Source organism: Hibiscus syriacus, unplaced genomic scaffold (genome assembly GCF_006381635.1).
Source record: "Hibiscus syriacus cultivar Baekdansim isolate YM2019G1 unplaced genomic scaffold, ASM638163v2 tig00112738_pilon, whole genome shotgun sequence".
Lineage (NCBI taxonomy): Eukaryota > Viridiplantae > Streptophyta > Magnoliopsida > Malvales > Malvaceae > Hibiscus > Hibiscus syriacus.
This window is the reverse complement of record NW_024063392.1, coordinates 4,645,705-4,661,436: the sequence shown is the minus strand read 5'-3', so window position 1 is coordinate 4,661,436 and position 15,732 is coordinate 4,645,705. Positions and strand designations below refer to the sequence as shown.

Below are 15,732 nucleotides of genomic sequence, written 5' to 3'. Positions count from 1 at the left end.
AAACTGATTTAACTCTTATTGCATAACCATAATCCAATTTTCATCTTTTAATACTTCTTGGATATTCTTAGGTTCTATGCATGAGATAAATGCAACATAATTACATACGTTTCTAAGAGAAGATCGAGTAGTTACCCCTTTGGATTGATCACCTAAAATCTTACCATCCTTGATATAGTTGTATTCTCTTGGGTAAGTGACTTCCTTTTCTTCAATGGTCAGATTCTTGAAAGCATCTTGAGTTTCCTCATCTTTCAATTCTTCCTTTGATGATGGTTCTCCAATGTCATGTCTAACGTCATGTGCGTTTACAATACCTACGTCATCATCAACACAAGAATCCTTCATCAGAAGGGGATTATCATCGAAAAAAACATGTGTAGACTCTTCTACCACTAAAGTTCTTTTATTAAATACTCAATAAGCTTTAGAATTTAAGGAATAACCCAGAAAAATTCCTTCATCACTTTTAGCGTCAAATTTGCCAAGATTGTCTTTACCGTTGTTTAAAACAAAACATTTACATCCCAAAGGATGAAAATAGCTAATGTTAGGTTTTTTATTTTTGAAAAGTTCATATGAAGTTTTCTTCAAAATAGGTCTAATCATTACTTGATTAATAACATAATAATCAGTATTTGTGGCTTCCGCCCAAAAATATTTTGGCAAATTGTTTTCACAAAGCATGGTTCTAGCCATTTCTTCTAAAGTTCAATTTTTACTCTCAACAACTCCATTTTGTTGAGGGGTTCTAGGTACTGAAAAATTATGGCTAATCCCATTTGAATTACAAAAATCAGTAAATCCAAGATTTTCAAATTCAGTACCATGATCACTCCTTACACTTGATATGGAGCAACCTTTTTCATTTTGGATTACTTTTGAAATTGTGATGAATTTTTCTAATGCTTCATCTTTAGTACTTAAAAATAGAACCCAAATATATCTAGAGTAGTCATCTACCAAGTCAAATGTATATTGTTTTCCACCCAAGCTAGTAATCCTAATTGGCCCAAAAAGATCTATATGGATCAATTTTAATACTCTATTAGTTGATACATCATTAATGGATTTAAAAGAGGCTCTTTTGTGTTGTCTTTTAGCACATGCATCACAGATTTTATCTTTATCAAATTTTAACTTTGGCAATCCTCTTACTAAATCTCCTTGAATTAGTCTTTATAAAACACTCATGCTTGTATGTCCTAGTCTCCTATGCCATAAACAACTATCATGTTCATCCTTAGCAACTAGGCACAAATTAGTCATATTAATTGTATCTAAATGCACCATGTATATGTTTCCTATTCTATGACCAATGAACATAATCTGATTAGATGCAATGTCAATGACTTTAAAACCATTAGTTTTAAACAAGACATTGTATCCTTTATCGTATAATTAACTAATATTCAATAGATTATGCTTTAACCCATTCACATATAATACGCTTACTATTTGTATGGAAGAGATATTACCTATAGTACATATACCTTCAATGTAACCTTTTAAGTTGTCACCAAAGGTTACTACTCCTCTAATTTTGTCGTTAAGCTCTATAAACCGACTCTTGTCTCCGGTTATATATCTTGAGCATCCACTATCAAGGAACCATGAATTTGAACTTGTATTTTGTACCTTGTAGCAATGCTCCTTTTCCTACAAACATAGATTAATTTTTAATTTTTGGTACCCAAATTCTTTTGGGTCCATATTCATTAGTCCCTAAAATCCTAGTCCCCTTAGGTATCCATTTGTTTAGGATATCCTTATCATTAGTATATTGAGTCCTTTAGGGACCCATATACTTACACTAATTTTTCCATTAGAGGTTCTTTAAGGGACCTCTATGATTGTAAGTTTTAAAACTTTTTTCTAACAAAGTTGGATTTTGAACTTTCTCCATTTTCAAAATGTTTTGTTCCAACTTTATTGAAAGAAGCTTTAAGATCATTAATTTTCTTTTGATGATCGTCATGAACTCTTGAAAGTAAATTATGTAAATCAGAAATTTTCTTTTCAAATCTTCTATTTTTGATTTGCAATTCTTTAATTTTACTTTCAAGATCATTTTTGGTCTTGGATATGAGATTATTTTCATTTTTAATTTTGAAATATATTTTTCTTATATTTCAAAAATAATTTCTCATAATCCGAAGTCAAACCAGTATATTCCTCTAATAACTCATCATAAGAATAATCTTCTAAATCAAATGAGCTAGAGATTACCTGAGAATCTTCCCCGGTGGCCATTAAGAACATGTTCACTACTTCTTGTTCCTCTTCATTTGATGATTCATCATCATCACTCCAAGTAGCCACGTGTGCCTTGTGCTTCTTTTTCGAAAGACCCTTTTTCTTTATATTTGGGCAATCATATTTCATATGCCCAGGCTTTTTGCATTCGTAGCATGTGATTGGGTCATTCTCTTTTGGTTCATTCTTGAAGCCTTCATTTCGTTTGAATTTTCTTCCTCTGTTGGGCTTCATTAATTTTTTGAATCGTTTGGTAAATAATGCAATTTCTTCATCATCGTAATCAGAATCACTCTCATCTTTTGTGGATTTGAGAGAAACTCTAACGTTCTTCTTTTTCTTCATCTCCTTCTTTTTCTCATCCTTCTTCTCGAGGTTTACCTCATCTTGAATCATCATTTTATGCGCGAGGAGAGAACCAATAAGCTCATCGAGAGTTAAAGACTTTAGGTCTTTAACTTCGATAATCGTCGTCTTCTTTGATTGCCAAGCTTTTGGAAGAGAATAAATTATCTTCCTCACAAGATTCTCATTTGGAATAATTTCTCCATATGCTTTGAGTCCATTGACAATCACGGAAAATCTATCTGTCATAGCTTTGATATCTTCATCCGGTTTCATCATGAAATTTTCATAGCTATGAGTTAGAAGACTAATTTTATATTCTTTTACCTCGTTTGTGCCTTTATGAGTGACTTGTAGTTTATCCCATATCTCCTTGGCAGTTGTACAAGATGAAACTCTCCCGTATTCATCTAGTCTAAGAACACAAAATAAAATATGGATAGCTTTTGAGTTGAGCTGGAACATTCTCATCTCTTCTTCGCTCTACAAATTTGGATATGTGGATGGTTGAGTGTATCCATTTACCACGATTTTCCATGCTCCCATGTCACTAGCTTGAATGAAGTATCTTATCCTATTCTTCCAATAGGCATAATTAACACCATTGAAGAAAGGAGGCTTGTTGACGAGCTGAGAATCAAGAACGAAGTTAAAGTTTGAAGTAGAGGCCATTGATGACTTGAATATAGATATAAATCTTCCCGAATCGACTCAGAAGGTGGTAAAACCTTCAAGTGAGTGTAGCTCTGATACCAATTGTTGAGTTAATCGATCGGATAAATCGGCCAAGAAGAGGGTGAATTGGCAATTAAAACGTCGGTGAAAGCTTTTGCAAAAAATTGAAAATATTTCCACAACGATTTTGAGTGGTTCAACTTTCTCAATCAAAGTCTACGTCCACTACCTTAGCTATCCACACTAAGGATTTTCTACAAATTCACTAATTTGTCTTTCTTTTGAGGAGAAATAGTAACCTTATAAATCCCTCAAGAATTAGACCCCAAATTTTTTAGAACACTCTCCCAAAGAGAAAATTACAAATTCATAAAATTTACAGAAAAACCTCACAATGTAGATTGTTTGCACAATTCTAGAACAAATAAATAACACTAAAAATAAAAAAAATTGAGCACAAATGGTGTTCTTGAAAGCAAAATGATATTGAATGAAATATGCTTGAAAATGCTTAAACAATATGTTTAAGGCTTTCTCTTTGATTCTCTAGCTTCTCTTGATAATTGTTGTTGATCAAAGGCTTCAGAACTTGTTTAAATACAACTTGGATTGATTCTGAACGTTGGGGATCATTGGTGAAGTCAATAGAGCCGTTATGGTGTAATTATCATTTGAAAAATCTGTTGGGAGCGTAGGTGTATCGGTACACTATCAAAGGGTATGATACACTCAGTGTAAAATTCAAATATTTCGATCGTTATTTGACCAAGTGTATCGATATATCCCAGGTGTATTGGTACACTAATTGCATTCGATGTTTCTTGGAGCCAAAATTTAACTGGAGTGTATCGATACATTCGGTTGTGTATTAGTACACTTATTATATTTGAAATATAGATGTATCGATACATTTGAAGAGTGTATCGGTACATTCCTTTGTAAAATTCATTTTTGGTTCGTTTAAGGTTCGAAATACTTTGTAAAAATTGTTTCAAAAATATTTTAAGATTGAAACACAATTTTATACTTAAGTAAGGATTAAACGCATTTGAAAACTTGAATTACTATTTTTGAATAATTAAATCGAATATATAATTCAAAATTGAATATAAAATCTTAAAATTAATTTTCACTTTATTTGTTATATCGAAACATCAAAATGTTTTCAACAATATTAGAATAGAAATCAGAGAAAATATCCATGTGATCAGGGAACGCACTAGATGTTCCAAATATTATTCGGAGATACTGGATAACTTATCGGTAGAGAAATACAGATCTTCAGTATACCGATAGAATGGTGGAAATTAAAATCACTGTTAAAAGAGTTCATTAGCTGACGAGAACATCAGTTATTCAGAATGTGATTTATCTAACTCATATAGGGTTCAAATATTTTTCGAAGGCACCATATAATCATAATGATATTCAGAATCCTCTGCATGTGAGTTACTTGTGTTTTCAGATATGACCAGAGTGATTCCATTATTCAGGAAAATCAAAAGCATTTTGGGTATTAAATTCTTGGAGGATTCAAGTGATTTGAGCTGATAAGGGAGAAATAAAGATTCCGGACACTTATGATTTGTGTCGATCTATTAGAATATCTAGTTAACTCAAGTTGAACAACTCCCAGAACTAATGCACGATTACTGGTCCATTCGTTGCCATTCCAGTTATTCACTCTTTAATACAAAAAATTCTTGTCCATTGATCACCTTCATAATCATAGTTAAATATATCTTAAGAAGACGAACATATATTCCAATGGTCTTTATCTCATTTCCACGTTTCAACGATATCATGAAATGCTGACATACTTGATTTGAGGTTCAAAACCCATAGGGATGGTACATAATGTAAGTTCATCAGAGTTTCTAGACTTATCCAAATCACTTACTTAATCCTCAGTCATTGAGGTTACTTAGTTCGTTTATTAGTCAAGTCTATCTCAGTCACTTCGAAGTTTTCCAGAGTAATTCATACGTTTTTGAAATTCAGATACATATGGTACTTCCGTTCAGTTCAATTTGGTCATAATAATAAAGTCATATTGGTATTCAAGGTTGATTTGTTCATTTCAGAGATTAGGGTATTGGTTATTTTAGGGTTTAGAGGTACTTTAGGTTTTATACTTTAGGGGTATTATGGTCATTTTACACTTTAGGGGTAATTCTATACTTCCAATATAGATCTGGAATTTAATTCGATGATTCCAAGATTCCAGTGAATCAATGTATGAGTTCTTAGGTAGTCTCCATTATCATAGTCATCCATATTTTATTTTTCTCTTTAAGGGTATTATCGTAATTTTATTCAATTCTGTCAGTGGCATTACTTCGGGTAAATTAGACTTAAAAGTATTCCAATTCCATTAAAGTTTAGAGTACTCTGCTCATTTGCTCACTGGAGGTTAATTTCACCATTAGGGGAAGTCTTGGTCCTTTTTCAGTACAAGGGCATTTTTGTAATTTATCCATAGTGCTCTTTTCTGTAATTTCATATCCAAATATTTCCAATATTTAACCTTTAACGAGATTAATCAGAATTTATGTGTTCTGAGATTTATTGGTTTATTGCTTAAATAATTGAACTAAGGTTTATTCTCGGTTATTCTACCTATTTCTTTTTCGAGTCGTCTAAGGCTTTGACAGTGTTCTGTCCTTAATCCAATGTACTTATGAGTCCAATGATAATTAATTACATCTAATAGACCAATCATTTCCATTCATGCCCGTACCAATTATCAATGGGTTCTGAAAAGCATACAAATGATAGTGGAGTATTACCTCGATTTTCATACCATATCGATCGACCATTTAAACCCAATTCGATCGTCCTTGAACTTGAATTCAATGTCCAATAATTCCTCGAAAACATAGCAACCAAATTTATGTAAGAAACTGAACTTAATTTAGAAACCAACTTGAATCCGAAGATAAAACATTGAAAAACGGCTTACCGGGAGCGAATTTGGCAAAACAAACTTCATAATTAGACTCAGGACGTCGAAAAACATAAAATAAGGCTTTTCAAAAAATTTGACTTTTTCGGTCAAAGTCAACGGTCAACGGGTTGACTTGGTCAAAGTCAATGATCAACAAGTTGACTCGGTCAAAGTCAACAAGTTAACCCGATGAGTTGACTCAGTCGAGTTAACTCAGCGCGGGTTGACTCGATCGGGTCAAGCGGCTCAGGAAAGCAGATCGGGCCGACTCGATTTTGGAAATTTCTTTGGACCCAAACAAGCCCCACGCATACCTGACGACGCGTGGGGGCGCGTGCACCAGCGACAAGGGCCATTCTGGCCGGTCGATTCATCCAACATCATCCAATTAAACCATAAATCAACAAAAAATCCAAATTCAAATGCCCGAAACTAACTGAAAATGAAACGAAAACCTTACCCATGACGGACGATGAAGGGTAACGGTGAGGCGCCAATCCTGGCCAGGTTTTGGTCGCACGGAGCTGAGGAGTCCAACGGTTACAGCGGTGAGGCTTACCGGCAGCTGGAACGGCCGAAATTGGGGAGCGAAGCAGCGACGACGAAATAATTTCCTCCCTGCGATTAACGACGTTCGACGATCAATCGATTTCGTTGACAGCTGGGGTTTGGTCGCCGGAGGACGCCGATCACGATGGTAGGGTCAGGGTACGATAACAACGGTCGGATTGGAGGGAAACGGGGTGGAGAGGCGACAACTAGGTTGGGTATTGGAAAACAATTTGGGACCCGAGGGGGGAAGAGGAAAGATTTATTTTTCACTGATAAAGAAAAATAGGCAAACTCTGGGTTTGGTCATCGAATTCCTATAACTTTCTAAAACTGAATATAAGTTTCTAGAACTTATAATTTGACCCCTATTTTGGGGTGTGACAATCACAAATTACTATTTTAAAATTAAATAATATATATTTTATACCAAAGTAATCAAACCTATGGAAAAGCATGTTCGAAAGTGAATAAAGAAAGAATATAGTTTAAGATAGAAAACTCAAAAAATTTGAAAGACTGAAAGAGAAAGCAAAGCAAACTTTCCTAAAATCCGAATACCATAAGTCCACGTAGGATATAAAACTAATATTTTATTATAGAAGAAAACCGTTACAGTTACTTACAACTGAAAAAAGGTAAAAAGAAAATAATATTTCAACCAACCGGTATTTTTTATTTTATTAATTTTAAAGCGGAGCTTAATTCTCGGCAATGTCAGGTCTCGCAGGCTCGAGAATCGAGATTGTCACCAGCTGCAGCTGCAGGCGTAAGCCTCGCTCTCTTCTCCACCATTTCCAATTTCTCGTCTTTATCAAAATTTTCTTCATTTTTTCTTTTCTTTTCTTCCCCCCCCTTTTGCTTGTTGTTAATGTTTGCCTCTCTCGCTCCAATCTAAAAAGATTGTCAGATCAAGGACTCATACACATGGATTTTATAAAGCAGATCAATATTCAGGTACTGTTTTTCTTCCTCAATTTTGTCTGGTTTCGTCTTTATTTTAAAATTTTGATCGACACGGTTTGAGGCTTTGCTGATTATGTACTTTTTTATATATTTGTTTTTCTTTTTTTTTTTCTAGGTTTTGGTATACACTATCCTGAGCGACGATCATGAGAAATAAGATTTGATTCTTTTGTTTTCTCTTTTTAGATTGGTTTGCGTATTCTTCGTTTGGATCTAAGGTGATCTAATTGATTCTGGAATCTTTAGAAGAGAGAGGCATTTGTATTCTTAAAATTGTAGCTAAAATTTTGCTTTGGATCGAGATATGCTAATATCTTGTGAATAAATTGTACCTAATTTTTTTGTAAAAGTGGAAGCAGTGTTACATAAGTGTTGGATTTGATTGAGGTAGCCTTTGTTTTCATAGGGGAGTAGTAGAGTTGGATTGAGAGGCTGTGAGTGTTAATTGATATGAGAATAGTGTGATTATGAATTATTAGTTGGTGGGTTGAAGTGGAAAAGAGTGGCTCAAGGAGCTAAAACATTGTTTATGCAAGTAAATAGACACAGGAGCTTGTTTGTGGAACATGATCAGGGAGGCGCCTATCACATTTGATCAATTGGTTCAGCAAGAATATGCATCTGTCCCTCCTTGTGCAAGAAAAAATGTACATAATAATAATATCTCTGTACAGACAGGTGAGGAATTCGCCATGGAGTTTCTTAAGGAGTGTGTTGGCGCAAGAGGGATTCCTGCTATACCAGACGCTGCTCAGATATATGAGACGAGAGTTGGGATCAATCAGAACCAGAACCAACAGCTGGTGTACGAGGACCTAGCCCAAATTCTTGGGTTGAAAAGAATGGATTCTGAGTGTGTTTCTGATATTTCTGATGTTGCTTCTGTGCAAGGGTCTTGTAGAGGGAGTGAAAATGGGTCTTGTGTCGAAAAATTAAGTAAATACCAGAAGGAAAATGATGATATGGGACAAGTGGAAAGGAAGGTTTTTGGTGAATTGAGCTGCGATAGGAGCGATCTTAATGTTTTTGCACCAGCAACCACACCCACTTATGCATGTGACTTTCCTCGGTCCAGCAACTTAAGTGGGCAGGGAGCTTCTGATGGATCACAATCTGAGAAAATGAAACTTCTCTGTAGCTTTGGTGGAAAAATATTGCCCAGGCCAAGTGATGGCAAACTCAGATATGTTGGGGGAGAGACACGGATTATTACCTTTCAGAAATGTCTTTCTTGGGATGAGCTTGTGAGGAAAACACTAGATGCTTTCAACCAACCTCATGCAATCAAGTACCAACTTCCAGGTGAGGATCTTGATGCCCTTATATCTGTTTCTTCCGATGAAGACCTTCAGAATATGATAGAGGAGTATAACGGGCTTGAAAAGCTTGTGGGTTCTCAAAGACTGAGGGTATTTTTGATTCCCTCCCTTGTGGCTAGCACCATTCAGCAGAACAATCCTGATTACCATTACATGGCAGCTGTCAATGGGGTAGTAGATCATAGTTCTAAGAAAAATTCTGGTGGGCCGTGTTTACCCAGCGAAGGAAATCAACTAGGACCTGCTTTGGATCATAACCCTAGTTTTCGAAAACGCTGTCCAACTTCAGTACTCCCTTTGGAGACTATAGGTTGTCTTAATGCCTTCCATCCATCTCAAGTTTTCCACGATTCCCAATATACAACCAGATCACCATTTGTATCTCCGCCTATTTCTCCGCAACCTTTCCAGCGTGGAGATTCTAAGAGTGTTTGTGCACAAGCAGTTGGTGGTAAATCCATCAACGAAAGCAACAGCTCCTTCATTACAGCTCAATTAAATCCTGAGAGCTGTGGCATAGAAAATCCTAACTATAAGCAAGTTCAACAGCTTCCACCTGCTTTGATGAATTATAATCACCCCTACGTAAATGTTGATGCTAGTCAAGCCTTCCAAGCACATAAAGTGCAGTTAAAAATACAAAACTCTGATCCCGGCAAAAATCCTGTGTCACTTTCAGTTTTAACTAAAAATAATAGTGTTTGTTACAGTGTTTCACATGAGAGGCCTATCTCACTTGCTGCTGACCCATTGAGTCTGTTGGCATCATCTGTTGATCCCATTGACTCTCACCCGGGCATGATACATGCATTTTCAGATACAAAGCTGCTGGAGCTTGGAGGAAGGTCTGATTACTGTTCACAAGAAGGAACTAGCCCATTTCCCCCTTCAAATTTTGCAACTACTCGATCACCTTCAAATTTAGTGCAGGAAATGTTGATGCAACAAGAAGATAATATTGGTCTACTGAAGTCCTGGGCACAAAATGATTTGTTAGATAGTGATCCTACATCAGAGTCAACACTGGAATTGCTGATATTTTCTCCAAATCATGAAGCTTCATGTAGGAATAAAACTATTCTTAAGGGTGCTGGTGATAGCAATGACAAGTGCCAAACAGCTAAAATTAATTTGAGTAAAACCATTGTCACGACACCAAATAATTATGATGAATATGCGACTAGTTTGGATGCCAGTAACAGGTCTGGTAAAGTTGATCCAGTTTTGCATCAAGGTGGAAAGCTTTATGAGTGGAGATCCCCTGACAGCAATATGGTATACAACGACAAATTGTCTAATGCAGACTGCAATCAAACTTTTGGTGCTGTTATTGATACTTGGAAAGAAGATTCACAGGGATCCCAGCTTTCATCCTTGGATATAATGGATAACATAGATCATCCACAGACCATGGAAAAAACCACATATGGTACAATTGAATGTTGCGATTTCAGTGGGAAAGTAACTTCTGGACAAGGGAGCATTACTTCATGCACTGACAACCCTAAAGTCACATGCATATTTCCCAAGACCATGGAAAACTTAAGCTGTGAGAGCTCAGTGGGTGATCTTATATCTGTGTCATTGAATGGCCCAATGTTGCTTGAACCACAACAAGTGGAGTGTGTAGCAAGTCAAAAGGATATATCTAAAGAAGATATGCTGACGAGCACAGCCATTTTGCACCTATCTGCAGTTCATGTTGACTCTGGTCTGTGCTCGAACTTACACAAGAATGACCTTCATTCTATGTTACAGAATCCAGAAAAGGATGCCTCTTATAGGAGAGAGGTTTCTCTCATTGATGATGACCTTAATTATCCCAATCAGAATGCTGGGAAGATGGTTGCCACAGGATCTGTGCATGAAAATGCAATTGTAGTAGAGTTTATATTTGGTCAGACAGAAACCTCAAGCGTGAATCGATATCAAATCCAGCCAGACCCCTTAGTTAATTTGGATGATGTGATCACAAGTGTGCCTTCTGGGTTTGAAGTTTCATCTGCAATTGTCCCACCTGCGGATGTGACTGACAAAGATATTGTATCTCCTATTGCTACGGAGTTGGTGGATATTATTCTAGAACCTGAGTCTAAGGTAAGGCGAGTTAAAGGTCATGTACAACTAACTTGTTTAGATGCTAATTAACTTAGGTAGCTTAATGGTTTTGTCCATAGGCTGCTGCAGCTGATGATCAAGACAAGGATGATCCCTTCAGTGATGCCAAGATTGCTGAAATGGAAGCCAGCATCTATGGCTTGCAGGTTCTGTATCAAATTGATTTATATCTGTTTTCAATAAATGCTTCTCGTATAATAGATGACCAGTTCATGCAGTCTAGTTTGATGAATATTTACCGTTAAATTTTCAACTGCAAATTTTAGTTCCCCTGTTTGTTAGTTGAGAAAACATTCTGTTTGTTTTATTTGAATAAGATTGCGTTTAGTTAATCTATGTTGAAATTCCAATTATATGTATGACTAAGGTATCCTCACGATTTTAAACATGGATAACATGCAAATAACTTATGCATAAGTCTGTAATTTGTTCTTCTTTACAGAGTTTGTCCTTTTTTTCTTCTTTTTTTTGTCTTTTCTCCATCTCCTTTCCTTGCCATGATAGCTTTCTTCTCTTCTTTTTTCATTGAAGTCTGGTCATGTTTTCTCTTGTAACCAAAACCTTTTGAACAAATTATTTGCCCCTTGTTTGTCCCTCCCCCGTTTGGCTTTAATCATCGGTTGTAAAATTAGCTTCTGAAGGAAATTTAAACTTTTCTGATTCTGGTGTACAGATTATAAAAGATGCTGATCTCGAAGATCTGAGGGAGCTAGGATCTGGTACATATGGTACTGTTTATCATGGAAAATGGCGGGGAACAGATGTTGCTATAAAGAGAATAAAAAAGAGTTGCTTATCTGGGAGATCATCAGAAAAAGACCGACAGGTTGGTCTCCATAGATATTTTTCTTTCTTTTTCCCCTTGTCTTTCCAGTTTGTGATCTTAAAAGTAGGAGAGCTGATATTGAAACTCATAAGAAGCTTCATAATGATTTAGGGTTCAGATTTGAGGATATATGTCTGCATTAAACACTATATCAATTCATGTTGAAGCAATTTTGTTGTGTTTCCATTTGTGCTAGTTATTCTGTTCTACAAATTTTGGCTGTCGGAAATTCTAAAGAGGAAAAAATGGAATATTTGCTGGTTAGATAGCTTGGGTAGTGCACTTGCATTCTGGGCTGTCCGAAATTTTAATATTTTTATTATGTCATGGAAGTCAAATTCATGGGGTGTAACCTTGCTCTTCTTCCTATTGGTCTATTTTCAGCCTTCCTTGAATTTTGTTAAGTGTTCTTATTGCAATTGGAGATTTATAATCTGCTTTTGTCATTTTCATAAGCTTGTCAATTCTTGAGTTGAAGTTGTTTTTAGCAGCTGTGATATTTATTACAAAAAAGACTAGCTATGATGCTAGCAACCGGGCGATGAAGGTAGCGCCCGCTTGGGTTTGGACGAGGCCATTTACAGGAGGCGACCGGAGGCACGTGCCTAACATACTTTAGGGGCGAGTGCCGGGCGCAGCACCTTTGCGTTTATCAGAAATAAAGGAGAGAAGAGACCAGAAAATTAAAAGAAAACAGAGTTAAACATAATTAACTTGGTTAGAATAGATTAAAGAAGAAGATAGGAGAACAGATAGAATAGATTAAAGAAGAAGATAGGAGAACACGATAGAACGGCAAGAGCAGAAGAACGGCTAGGGTAGAAGACTCTCATTTTTCAAGCAATAGTAAAGGAACATAGTGTGGGAAGGAAATTTTTAGGAGTGAACCAGTAGTTAATAGATGTGGATATGTTCTAAACTAATTTATAAAAATTTAGGACAAAAGGTGTGCCTCACATATGAAAGGTGCGCACCTGCTCCTTGTGCCTAGGCTCCAGGGATCTTTTGTGCCTCGGTGCGCCTTGCGCCCTTAAAAACCAAGCTATGGTGTTTAAACTGCTCTGCTAATCACATGTTTTTATCAAGAACCCTTAAAAACCAACCTTTGATGTTTTTTCATTATTGCTTCAAATTGTAAATAGTCTTGGGAGGAAAGTAGAAGATGGCTTCCTTTTTTATCCTCCAGGGCGGGATTTGCGGTTGATTGAGCAATATTAGGGTAACTGACTTAAATTTGAAAGAAACAACTGAAAACAGAGTCCTCTGGGCATTTTGTAGTTGTTAGATCTTTCAACCAATTTTTTAGTAATGTTCTTCGTATTAGTTTGAGTTATTTGCATACCCAAAGCTGATAAATGTTTGGCTGTACCAGATTCAAGACTTTTGGAGAGAAGCACAGATCCTCTCAAATCTGCATCATCCAAACGTGGTCGCATTTTATGGAGTAGTACCAGATGGAAGTGGAGGAACATTGGCAACTGTAACTGAATATATGGTAAATGGATCACTTAGGAATGTCCTAATCAAGAAGGAAAGGTAATATTGATTCTATCTCTCAATTTTATCTTCCTTCACTCATTAATAATGCACTTACTGGCTTTTTTGGAACTCTTATGCAGATCACTTGATCTTCACAAAAGGCTCATAATTGCCATGGGTGCTGCTTTTGGCATGGAATACTTGCATTCCAAAAACATTGTTCATTTTGATCTGAAATGTGACAATTTGCTTGTCAATCTAAGGGACCCACAACGACCCATATGCAAGGTACTCGATCTGTCAAAGACAAACACCGTTCTCGTGGGCATTATGATTTCAAGGTGCCTCGCATGATATTATAAACCATAAATGACAAGAAAGAAAAATTCTTAAATCTGGTTAACTCCAAAATTATTTTTGGCTCAAGATGATTGGTGATCATATGTATAGAAAGTAGAAATATAGAATAACCTTAAACCTTCATGTTCCCCTCATAATTAGTCTATATGCTGTAACTTATCATTTTCGGAACTAGGACTGCTTATGTCACTGAAAGGTTTTCATTGGCTCCAAAGTTGAAGTATGGCTACTGTGAGTTGTTTCTGCAGATTGGAGATTTTGGATTATCAAGAATCAAGCGCAACACTCTAGTTTCTGGAAGTGTGCGAGGAACCCTGCCATGGATGGCTCCAGAACTGCTAAATGGTAGCAGCACCAAGGTTTCTGAAAAGGTCAGTCATTCAAGTATACTGTGAAGGGAAGAATGAGTACACATTAAAGCCAAAGTTTATGATATTTAATTTGACAGGTTGATGTGTTCTCATTTGGAATTTCAATGTGGGAAATATTGACTGGAGAGGAGCCATATGCCGATATGCATTGCGGTGCCATCATTGGTAAGATTTTGATTTACCAATATGCTATTGGCCCTGATTGTGAATGGAATATATACATGCATGGAGAAGTGATCGACATGTTCTGGCATGATATTAGTTCCACTGTGGAGGGCAGACGTTTTCTAAAATGGTTCATTGATATCTTCTTCTGGTATATATGTTCTTTGGAGTATCAGGATTTGCATGTGATTTCCCCTCTTCTTTTCTATATATGAGTTTTTTTTTCCTTTTATTTATATTAAGTCAACAATTTCGAAAGTTGCAAAAATCAAGACTGAGGCTAGAAGAAACTAATAATATACTCAAGCTTCTTTGGTATTTTACTCGGGAATTAATAATGATGATATTGATGATCAATCAAATGTTGTTTTGTTGAAGATGAAGATCACAAAAAGTTTATGCTGATTTTAGGGTATAAGACATTTTCTCATTTGCTCTTGCTCTGTAATAGTGTAAAACAACATCCTAAACAACTCATGTATGAATTTAAGCCATATCAAAAACTGCACACACTTGACCAACTCTGTTTGAAAGCTAAACAAAAACCTTCTGCTTTTCACCAAATTATGGCTCTGTGTTTGATTACTGAATTATGGTTGCAGGAGGGATCGTGAAGAACACGCTTCGACCAGCTATTCCAGAATGTTGCCATCCTGATTGGAGGAAGCTAATGGAACAGTGCTGGTCTCCTGATCCTGAATCTAGGCCATCATTTACCGAGATAACAAAGAGACTGCGATCCATGTCTATGTTGCTTAAGCCGAAGGGAGGTAATAATCAGGGGAAACAGACGTCCCCCTAAGGTTACGGTACGACTCATCATTATACGCTAGCACCGATTTTGTTATTAGGTACACCTGTAAAGCTTAATTTCTCGGAGCACATGCATAAGTAGAGTTTGGTCATGGATACCCAAAATTTATCCCCCTTTTCGACATTTGTTGATAAGTAAATCTTGATTTGTTTATTCTTTTTGTAACAGAGTAAATTCGGGTCATAGTAGTAAGGCCTGAAAGAAAAGCATTAATTCATCTTTCCGACTGGTTTACCATTCCTGATATTTGTTGAAAATAGCGTGTCTACATATGCATACAATTAAATTCTTGTTGTTTTTGCCATTAGTTCATTTTTATTTCTTATTTCTCATCCATAACCGTGGCCTCTTATTTCTTAACTAGATACGTAAAAATTTGTTGGATTTTTACCTTATATCTATTGATTGAGTTTGATATAATGAGTTAAATGGTGTCAACTTAATGAATAAGGATAATTATGTTAATTTTTTTTATTGTTTTAAAACATTTATTTACCACCCCTAGAAAATATCCCCTCTCAAAAATCTTAAACAAACTTATC

General features: G+C 36.0%; 1 protein-coding gene across 2 annotated transcripts; it reads left to right on the top strand.

Moving 5' to 3' along the window:
- Positions 1 to 7,544: 7,544 nt before the first annotated feature.
- On the top strand, positions 7,545 to 15,467 carry LOC120183165. 2 transcript variants are annotated; one of them, XM_039187920.1, is made up of 9 exons: positions 7,545 to 7,729; positions 8,417 to 11,154; positions 11,235 to 11,321; positions 11,849 to 12,001; positions 13,374 to 13,537; positions 13,621 to 13,768; positions 14,089 to 14,211; positions 14,289 to 14,376; positions 14,979 to 15,467. In XM_039187920.1, the coding sequence occupies exons 2-9, from the start codon at positions 8,431 to 8,433 to the stop codon at positions 15,176 to 15,178; spliced, it is 3,687 nt and encodes a 1,228-aa protein (XP_039043851.1). In that variant the 5' UTR covers positions 7,545 to 7,729; positions 8,417 to 8,430; the 3' UTR covers positions 15,179 to 15,467. The 2 variants fall into 2 exon arrangements, with proteins under 2 accessions (XP_039043851.1, XP_039043850.1); XM_039187919.1 differs by having other exon boundaries at positions 7,854 to 11,154.
- The last annotated feature ends 265 nt before the right edge of the window (positions 15,468 to 15,732 follow it).

Coding starts and splice junctions, on each gene's coding strand:
- LOC120183165 (XM_039187919.1), top strand. CDS start 8,305: ATGATCAGGGAGGCGCCTATCACATTTGATCAATTGGTTCAGCAAGAA. Junction 13,538..13,620: donor GTCCTAATCAAGAAGGAAAG/GTAATATTGATT, acceptor ACTCTTATGCAG/ATCACTTGATCTTCACAAAA. Junction 14,212..14,288: donor GCACCAAGGTTTCTGAAAAG/GTCAGTCATTCA, acceptor TTAATTTGACAG/GTTGATGTGTTCTCATTTGG.